The sequence below is a fragment of the Dysidea avara genome, chromosome 6, assembly GCF_963678975.1.
Source record: "Dysidea avara chromosome 6, odDysAvar1.4, whole genome shotgun sequence".
Lineage (NCBI taxonomy): Eukaryota > Metazoa > Porifera > Demospongiae > Dictyoceratida > Dysideidae > Dysidea > Dysidea avara.
Genome location: NC_089277.1, coordinates 27,138,732 through 27,149,768, shown reverse-complemented (window position 1 = coordinate 27,149,768; position 11,037 = coordinate 27,138,732). Strand labels below are relative to the sequence as shown.

General features: G+C 38.1%; 1 protein-coding gene across 1 annotated transcript; it reads left to right on the top strand.

The window, feature by feature from the left end:
• LOC136257773 (RING finger protein nhl-1-like) lies at positions 1 to 10,745 on the top strand. Its single transcript, XM_066051082.1, has 2 exons — positions 1 to 105; positions 9,777 to 10,745. The coding sequence occupies exons 1-2, from the start codon at positions 98 to 100 to the stop codon at positions 10,624 to 10,626; spliced, it is 858 nt and encodes a 285-aa protein (XP_065907154.1). The 5' UTR covers positions 1 to 97; the 3' UTR covers positions 10,627 to 10,745.
• The last annotated feature ends 292 nt before the right edge of the window (positions 10,746 to 11,037 follow it).

Below are 11,037 nucleotides of genomic sequence, written 5' to 3'. Positions count from 1 at the left end.
GCGCGATCTTTAGGTTAATTACGCGCTTAAGGACAAAGGGTGAGGCGGAGCAAATTTTAAAACAGGGCGTACTAAGATATATACTCATCGACTACCCATGGCAGCGTAAGTTTAACTTAGTAGTGTACTAGTTTAGTCGGTCGTGTGTGTTATAATACGCGAGACTATACTGTGAGTGCGCGCGTACATAGAGTAAGCGATCTATTATCGGACACCATCTATAATCGGACACTTTTTCTCAGAAACTACCAGGCCGAATCTTCTGAAGTTTGCACGAATAAACTTCACACTTAGCCTAGCAATGTACCAAAATTTGGGCTGGAAAGCTTTTGTGGTTGCTTTGCTGCAGCCGATTAATGTGACTGTCCGAAGACCTCTAATATCGGAAGTTTACCTCTTTTATCGGACACCGCCCCAGCAATCCTCCACTAAGAGATGAAATTCCTCACAACCACCACTGACCGTTAGGGGAATACATGTACTTCTAAACAGCCATAGTTTGTTTCATTCCTCCACTCGTAAGCGGAGCTACAACCATTAATATTCGGATGTGTTTGCGACCTCTATAATCGGACAGAGCAGAATTTCATTTCACGTGGTTTTATCAGTTCAAAGCTACCTTTTAGGTATAATTAGCCATGAAAATAAAAAGTGTGGTACAAATTCTAATTGGATTTCCAAGGAGTCGTAAATTTTCACCATTTAGCGATTAGTATGCTACTGTGGGACTCCACAAAATGACTTATGGACTGTTCCGAAGAACTTTTAGCACTGAAATGCATGGGTGTAGCACAAAGGGGAGGGCTAAAGTCCTTCTACCCTCACTTCCAATTATCAAGATATACTCTAATAGAGCAGTCAGCTACTCTAATAGAAACAGTCATGTATTCAAATAAGTATTTAGATGCATTTTTTGAATAAAATTTCAACCTTGGTACATCAAAATGAATTCAGAAGGCTAATTTTCAAAGCTTTCTTGGGGAGTCATGCTCCCAGACCCTCTTGATAGTGCATGCTTTAGATGATGATAAGTGTATACTTATCACACTGCGAACTGTATGAACCAGCTACCATTCTAGCTTGTAAATCCCTTATGCACCTTATGTTCTGCTATATCCCTTAAGCCATGCATGTCACACATACTATACAATGTGCTCAATGAAAGGTATGATTTCACTTAATTAAAAATAAGACATGCATGCATGTGTATATAGCTAATTTGCAGGTGGAAAACAAAACTTGTACATTGCTAAGAACTCCTATCATCCAGTCAAGAAATTGGGTCACATATAAGAGATGCAAAGAATGACATCACATGTTCATGTCCTGGAGTAACAACCAGCAAGGATGATTATCACTATAATTATATTTGCCATTTCTGCAAACAACCATTCCAGCAGTTAAATTAATTATGATCCAGATTGGAGCTAATTGTGTGCTTTTAACCTACATTATACACTTGTCACAGCTATATCTATATGTGTACATGTCATACCTTTCTTTGGTTCATTTTAAAAATCTGTAGCTAATATCTTCTAGCTAATTACTAGTTGTATAGCTATATCACAGTGGGTGAGTTGTTTATTTCATACAAACTACCTTTTGTTTAGCGTGCTGCAAAGCATGTGTGACATACATGGCCTTAAGAGCAGATAGCAAAAGTTAATTAGGTGCATGAAGGGCTTAAGTAGCATGGCTGGTTGAGAGTGAGAAGCATTCTTACCATGCAAAGCATGCTCTATCAAGGGAGTCTGGGGGAATACCTCCAACAGGAAAGTTGAAGAGTTTAGTCTTCTAAAATTGATTTTGGTAACAAAGGTGACTGAATTTTACTAATGCCTGAATCTAAATGTTTGTTTGGACACATGACTGCTCTATTAGAGTAGCTTACTGTTCTATTAGAGTATATCTTGATAATTGGAAGTGGAGGGGTGGAAGGACTTTAGCCCCTCCCCTTTGTGCTACACCCATGCGTTTCAGTGCTAAAAGGTCTTTGGAACAGTCCATAAGTCATTTTGTAGAGTCCCACAGTAGCATACTGATCGCTAAAATGGTAACATTTTACGACTCCTTGGAAATCCAATTAGACTTTGTACCACACCTTTCATTTTCATGGCTAATTATACCTAAAAGGTAGCTCTGAACTGATAAAACCACGTGAAATGAAATTCTGCTCTGTCCGATTATAGAGGTCGTGACACACCCGAATATTAATGGTTGTAGCTCCGCTTACGAGTGGAGGAATGAAACAAACTATGGCTGCTTAGAAAGTACATGTATTCCCCTAACAGTCAGTGGTGGTTGTGAGGAATTTCATCTTTTAGTAGAGGATTGCTGGGCGGTGTCCGATAAAAGAGGTAAACTTCCGATATTAGAGGTTTTCGGACAGTCACTTTAATCGGCTGCAGCAAAGCAACCACAAAAGCTTTCCAGCCCAAATTTTGGTACATTGCTAGGCTAAGTGTGAAGTTTATTCGTGGCAAAATTCAGAAGATTCGGCCTGGTAGTTTCTGAGAAAAGGTGTCCGACAATAGATCGCTTACTCTATGTGATGTCCCACTGATGTGATACTATATACTAGTTTAGTCGTGTGTCCCACTGATGCACTAAACTCAATAGGATTCGTGAAGTGTACTTGCTTCAGCCTGACTAGTGCCAGATACAACAACATAATTTACAGACCCGGGGGGAGTAGTAACACGGACTAACACCTACAAATCACGTACGCCCTTCAGCTGCCAAATCTCGGATTAATATTGTCTGAAGACCTAAGTTAAACATTACAAAAACATCACTGCTCGTGCATACAAATGGTTGGACTAATTCGCCGTACTTTTGCCCCCACCCATTCACCTTCTACATTGGTTGGACTGTATGTATCCGGCATTGGTAAGATCACAGTTACTCTACTGTACTCAAGTTTAGCGTCCTCACTTAATGAAAGACATTTTAAACCTTGAAAGAATTCAACGCCGTGCCACTAAATACATCTTGAATGATTACACTAGTTGTTACAAAGACCGTTTGATAAATCTGAGGCCCCTTCCTTTAATGTATGTATTTAAACTTCAAGACATACTGTTTGCTAATAAATCTATCAAATCACCAACTAATCAGTTCAACATCAATAATTACATCACTTGCAACTCTACCAATACTAGATCAGGCTCCAGCAACAAACTCTTGTTACCTCAACATCTTAACAACATATCGCGACATTCATATTTTCTTCGTTTACCATCCTTGTGGAATGCCATACCAATTCTAGACCTAAACATGTCAGTTTGTTTGCTGAAATCATATCTGTGGGACCATTTCCTGACTAACTTTGATGAGAACAACAACTGCACTCTACATTACTTGTGTCCATGCTTCAGAAGTCACCAAACTAAACCTCCAACTACCAATTTTAATCACTTATAATCTTAATTATGTAACTATGTAATTACTTAAGTAGTTAGTATTTAATTGTACGTATTTTGTGGCTGTTGGTCACTACCAACAGACTTTTGGTGGTTTTTTTTTTACACCATAAAGCCTAAAATAAATAAATAAATAAAAACCACAAATCAACAAATCTCGAGCGATTCGCCTATGCAAGTAATTAATACTGCATGAAAACAAGTCTCGAATACCTATTTATAAGCAATACAAGCTCACAGTTATACAATACTAGTTCTTAATCATGAACTAATGTCTTTCAGAACCCAGTAACAATTCAAATCACACTATGGCAATCATGCGTGACTTTTCAAAATCAAGTTTCAACCAATTTCAAATCACAAATCAGTTAGTTTCAAATCACATACAGATTTGTGAAGGTGTTGCATCCCTCGGCCAGACTACTACTTTTTGTATGTGTGGGTAGGAAAAAGTAGATGGATTTAGGAAAATTCTGATCTTAATGTCACTCAAGAAACAAGTAGAACCTTGCGTCACCATTACAACAGTTATGCACCTGCTGGAATATTTCACAGAATTTGTTGTAATTAAGGTTATTAACTAATTATTGTAATCACTGTAAAGCTAATGGATCTTGAAATGGTCAGAAACATTTGAGGTGTCAAATGTGACATTTAGACTGATTTCCAAAATCGGGTCACATATTGATATAATTATTAGGTGTTCTGCAAGCCAACAATGTGTGTATTGTGCTGTGCATGAATTTCGGGTGAACCAAGGCCAGAGGAGACAGTCCGGTTGGTCCGGCCTGAGCCGAACCAATAATCTGCATGGAGCTGGACCAACTTGAACACAATCTATGAAATTCATGCACAGCACTATGCACGCAATGTATGGACGATCATATCTACATGTACATTTTACAGATGTTGTTGGAAATACATGGCACAACTAATTGGCTTGTCACTCTTGGCTTCTTTTACTGGCAGTGACAAGCTAGGTGCATGCCTCATTCCACGGCAGGAAGCTGTACACCCATACATTACATGGCGGCCATCTGGGTGAGATTTTGAGTAGAAATCAGTCCTCTTCAACTACCCACTTGTCCGGTCGAGATACTGAGCAAACTCTCAGTCTGACCCCACATCATGCCATTTTCGAATAGTGATTGGTCTCGTATATTTACATGATGATCCGTTCACACTCTTGCAGACAAACCAGTATAGCATTGTAGCTGTGCAGCCATTTTATTGTAGCTGTGTGAATTCACTGTATACAGCTAGCTGCCTAATCGTAAATAATACATTAATTATAGACTATTCTATAAAGGGGCCATGCTGCATGGGTTCCGAGCTCCCTGTGAAATTTGGGGGAAAGGTTGTAAGTCATTGCTAGTTTTACTTGGTCATTTAGCATCAATTTTAAGGCATTTTCAAGTCTTTGAATTACAAAATTCAGCAGTTCCTGGGAATTGCACCCCAGACCCCCTTGAACTTCTAATTGCTATAACTAAGTGTACAGCCATATAGCAAGTTTCATGCTGTGTCCCCTGTATGTCAAGTCTACAATTACTTACCTATTATACGTAGTATAGAAAGTCTAAAGAACAACAAGGTATAGGTTAGAGCATATTTATATAATTAGCTAGCATTAAAATATCAAATTGCATATCTGAGTGTCTAATTTTCAAAAGTTTCCTGTGGGGGCATGCCCCCAGACTCCCCTAGAATGCTTGTGCTTCGCACTTCGCAGAGTGTGCTTCGCACTTTGCAAGTGTGTTTCACACACTGTGCAACAACTCCTTTCATTGGCAGCACCATGTATATAATAGCAATTTCAACATTTACAATGGCCTGATCAACTCAATTTTCCCTCCTCCAGCCCTGTAAACGGGTGAACTCTGTAGGTTAACTGTTTGAGAGCTGAGTAAGCTATGCTTGAAGTTTGCTTAAAGTGTGGATGAGCCAGACGTGAACTGTGTTTAAACTAGATGTGAAGAGTGAAGTAATCGGTGATACGTTGAAGCCATGATACATATTGATACGAAGTTAATATGTAGTTAATATATCATGTATTGTGATTTGGTTGATGTATCAAGGTATAAGGACATTAGAAATGTAAAATGTGGTACGTTTCTAATGCCCATACATTCTCATGAATCAAATTATTGTATTTTTTACTGCCAGGTTAATACTGCACGTCTAAATGATTATTAATTTTAGTGTTCTGAAGGATTCCTCCATTTCCAAAAAGTAACTAACACCTATGTTAACACCACTTTGTATCGTGTGATATATCACTGTATTGTAATGTAATGCATGGAGACAATATACGTAGCAATATGCCCAAATACTGTATCATTGCAAATCTATGATTCACACATCATAGACTTACCTTTGTCCTCCTTTGTATTCCATTGGAAGGCCAAGGTATCATCAATTTGCGGTAGCACAAAATGGCTTCTCTGTGGCTGACTATACTATATTTCATAGTAACTGGATTGCTTGTAGTCTGTGTTTCTTTAGTGCTGTGTAATGCACTGAATTAACATACCTTAAAAAGCATCATGAACACTCACTTTTCTTTAATTGATGGTTGGGGCACACATTCAGACACAAAACTAATTATAATTACAATTCTTTTGATGCGGGGTATGCATGGGTTCACCAGTTATAATTATTTTACAGAAAAAGATTCAAGTGCAAGGAATTTAAAGTGAAATAAGGGTGATTGCCTATACACCTGCAGATATACTAGTGGAAATGTAGTATGTGACCGTATTTACAAAAAAGGGTCTTCCACAGACATCCTATTCTATGAACTTGGGTGGCCATAATTTAGTGTTCAAGTAACATGAAATTCCTGAAATTTTCTCCATCTATTACACTATGTCAAATTTCAAGCCAATACCCTTTTTCAATCTGAAGTTATGAATCGTCAAAAGTTGGTAAATGTATGTGAAAGACCCCTATTCACAAATCTGGTCACATATGTGGCTAGATCAGCAAGAATCCCACATGTTCACACTAGTGTTGTTCCAGTTCTCAGTACTGGAACTAAAATAATTCCAGTTTCTGCCCTTTTTATTCCAGTTCCAGTTCTAGAACTAGAACTGGAACTGGAACAATAAGTTTGCTTTTCTTAAGACTGGAACTGGAACTAGAACTATAATTTTACTTTCTTCAAGGCTGGAACTAGAACTAGAACTATAAAGAAATTTTATCAAGTACTGGAACTAATACTGGAACTGGAATTGGTCATAACCATACAGCTTTTGCCAATGAGATTTTATGTTCTTATAAGACCAGAATTTATCTGCAGACAAAAGCACTTAATGTAGTATATAACTTCATAAAAGATGTATGTATTACAACTATGTATACATCAATGTGCTTGAAACAACTGATTAGCTATAATATTAGAACAGAATGAAAAATGCTGGCTCAGTCACATGCTATGTCTGGTTCAGTGTTTGATAATTACATGTAGCTACAAGTCTTTTAGTTCCACCCTATAGAGTGTTAGGGTTATAGTTGTTAGTGTAATAATGCTGATAACTACTATACAGTATTGGCTACATACTATACAGTATTAGCTACATATATGAAACAAGTAAACCTGTAGCATATTAGCTTATATAACTTAATAGTGAGTCTCCATATTTCATTATGGGCTTTTGGTAATACTTAAGTTAAAATAAGTGTTGTTCTAGAATATCAAGTAAATGTCATGGTTCCTGAACTGGAACTAGAACTGTAATTCTAAAAATTATGGTTCCAGAACTGGAACTAGAACCGTGATTCTAAAGATTATGGTTCCAGAACTGGAACTAGAACTGTAATTCTAAAGGTTATGGTTCCAGAACTATAACTGTAATTTTAAAGATTATGGTTCCAAAACTGGAACTAGAACTGTAATAACTAGCTGATACTGGAACAACAACTAGTTCACACAAGCCTGATTTACAGTAGAATGCATTAAACACAATGGGGTGAAATATTTCCAAACTATAAAAGTTTTGAAAACTTGTTTTACAATAAAGAAAGGTGATAACAGCAGGTATCATCATATTTCCTAAAACTAGAGATCGAAAATTTTTTTTTCATGTTAGCGCTCCCAAGATATGAGTGTTTGTTTAACTCCTATTGAAAGTGCAGTTAACTCTTATCATTTCTCACAGTTTCTGGTCATAGAAAGGGCTTGTTAGACATAACTTGCAAAGCAATGGATTGTCTGTTCATGGAGAATGTGGTTGTGCGCATTATATCTCTGTATAAGATTAACACACATTAATGAAGTGCCTTTAGTTTTATTATCACTATACAAATGAATCTTTCTGCTGTTACCACTTTGTTTATGTTAAAGCATTGCCGCAAGTACTATATGAAAAATAAAGCACGAGGCGCGTGGCCAAGATGCTAATAAAGCATGAGGTGAAGCCAAGTGTTTTATTAGCATTGAGGCCAAGCACTGAGCGCTTTGTTTTTCTTATAGCACGAGCAAGGCAATGCTTTAAATGATATATGGACCTTTCTAGTCGTGTAGCTTCACCGTACACTAGGACTGGTAATTAGCATGCATTGCACGAATTATTAGCGGCCTAAATGTAGTGTAACAAAGTAACTCACGTGTAGTTCACCATAGTTTGGCATAGTAGACATTTATCGCGTATTTTGGCAGATTTTGGTAACAACTCACAATTGATTCTATGTGACACATGGTGAAGTATTTCCATGATATCTCCAGGACTTGTCTGTTTACATGAACAAACGTATCAGCAATGTTACCTTCTCCCACCCATCATCGAAGGATTTAGGTATGTCTATAAAAACAATCCAGTGGTTGAGCTTGTATTGGCTGGGTGATTGACCACTCAGCGTGGCGAGGGCTATCAGCCTTCACCGGTTTGGGTGATTAGTCGTACTGGCGTGAGTGCCGCAGGCTATTAACCTGCACTAAAGCACGTGGGAAACTGTGCCTTATTGCCCACAAAAAGTGCTTTATTATTGTAATGTACCACTCTGCGTGGGCAGTTCAAAGGCACCGCCAGTGCCATAATTTGTATATTGCACTGCTGCAGACCGCAGCGAGTGCATTATAACTTATAACACACTGGTTGCGGTTTTGTAGACCACAACGAGTGCATTATAAGTTATAATGCACCGACCGCAGTGCAATATACAGATATTGCACTGGCTGTGGTTTTGTGCAGCATAGCACAAGTGCCGGTGGCGATGACCACTACGACACCTCACCTAATAGGTGGAAAGACACTTCACAGATCACTGGAATTCTTTTATAGCCTGACATGTAAAGGTCGATTGTGGGCCATAACGTCACCAATACGTATAATGTTTACAAGCAGCCAATGGCGATCGAAAAAGCCAACACGGGTGGCCACAACTCTAGTCTACATATATATAAACGTACTTATACACCTTACTAGTCTGGTGCCATCTTAGCCCAGATTAAACTGTAGTCCACTTCGACAATGACTCAATAAAACAAATATATTCTAAATAATACTAACCTTTACGTTCGATTGTGGTAACCAGTTTTGTCATGCCACCAGATTCGAGTTTAGCCAGTGTGAATAGTAAGAATTAGACTAGTATCGTTTAGTAGTTAGGTTTTGTTTACTTAAACCGTCTATTTAGCTGCTTTTTTTCGCTCGAGAGAATCACTATGGCGATTAGTCTGGCGCTTAGTCTATATGGCGATTGAGTGATCACGCTGGCATGCTGAGCACTACATGATGAGAGTCAAACAGCGAATGCAGGTTAGTGATATAACGCATAGCGTACTAGTTTTCAATATCTCAGGTGGCTGCAGGGGGAACGTCATCGCAACGTCCGGCTTGGTTACCCACAATCGATGTTAGAAACCTGGCCTTTATAAGTGTTACAGCTGTCTTGTGAGACTCTCCCCACCTATTAGGTGAGTGGTACATAACAGTTATACAACGTTCACTCGTGCTCTGCCTGTATAAACGCACTTGCCTTCGGGCCTAACGGCCCTCAGGCTCGTGCGTTTATATCAGGCAGAGCACTCATGGCCGTTGTATAACTATATAATAAAGCACACTTTGCAGTGCAATATATATAAAGCACTCTTTGTGGGCAATAAAACAGTTTGTCCTAAAGTGTACTTTATGAAATTTGAAGTACACTTTTTCCTTTGATCTTGCCCATGCAAAGTTCTATAAGTAGTGCTATAGCTTCACCTATTAGTGCTGAAATTTGAGTTGATCATTCCTCAACTACCTATATAAAGGAAATGTAATAAAATAGAATCTCAAAAATTTGTGGGGTTCTTGTAGGTCTGGTCATACAGTTGTAACATTAATTGACTATCACAATTGTGTACTGTTTTAGAGTGACAGCAACATCGAGAGAGTACACTACAGTTAATGTTAATGTAGAAAATTGTCAACTGATCATGCAATATGGAAGGAAGAAGTTTGAGTGGCCTCATGATGTTGCCATCACCGTTAATGATGATGTTGTTGTGGTAGACAGTACTAATAAAGATATAGTAGTAATGGATAAAGATATGAATATGATCAGTGCATTTGGTCAAGGAAGTGGAGATAGTAAACTGTGCTATCCTGTAGATATAGCTGTATGTGACACTGTAATAGCTGTCAGTGAGTATGATAATCATTTGGTGAAGACGTTTACTCCACAAGGAGACTACCTATCAAAGTTTGGCTCTTATGGCAGTGGAAATGGTCGGTTCAAAAATCCTCAAGGACTAGCATTTAATAGTAAAGGTTTACTATACGTGGTGGACTATAATAACAGGAGAGTTCAAGTATTTGATAAAAATAACAAATATTTATTTAAATGTGGCTCCGAAGGTTCTAATCCAGGACAGTTTCAGTATCCATGCTACGTTGCCCTGGACAGCAGTGACCAAGCGTATGTGACTGACTATAGTAATAGCGGAGGAATAAGTGTATTTAGTAAAGACGGTCACTTTGTTAAGAAGATAAATTGTAACTATCCATGGGCCATTTGTCTTACTCGTGATGATTATATAATAATTAGTCAGTATGATAGCCTCACAGTGTTCAGCCCCACCCACCAGGTGATTTCTAAGTTTGGACGACAAGGAAGTCAAAGAGGACAATTCGACAACATCAAGGGTATAGCAGTCAACAGTGTTGGTACTATTTTAGTTGCAGAGTTTGGTAATCACCGTCTTCAAGTTATTCCCACTTGACATTATAAGTTATGACCTAATTGTATAGGTATTGTTTGTTTAATACAACTTCTACACACAAACATGTAATAGTATTACTTGTGTGATGTGTTCATTGCAAATGTTTGTTAGCAACAAGACACATTAGTAGTGTATCGTACAGCTGACACATCACACCATGCCGAGTGTGGTATGCCAGTCGCATACTCAAGGCCACGATTTCACACAAAGTTCCAGGATGCCAAACCAGAGAATGCTCTTTAACAAAATTTAATTCTTTCTCCACTTATTCAATTGTGCTGTGGCCAAATTATTTCCTGAGGCAATATTTTCGACTTTGAGCAATATAAAATTAACGGATTTGCAAACAATTTCCATAATACCGTAGCTATAGCCTAAATATTTTGTGGGGCATTGGAGTTGAGCAATGTT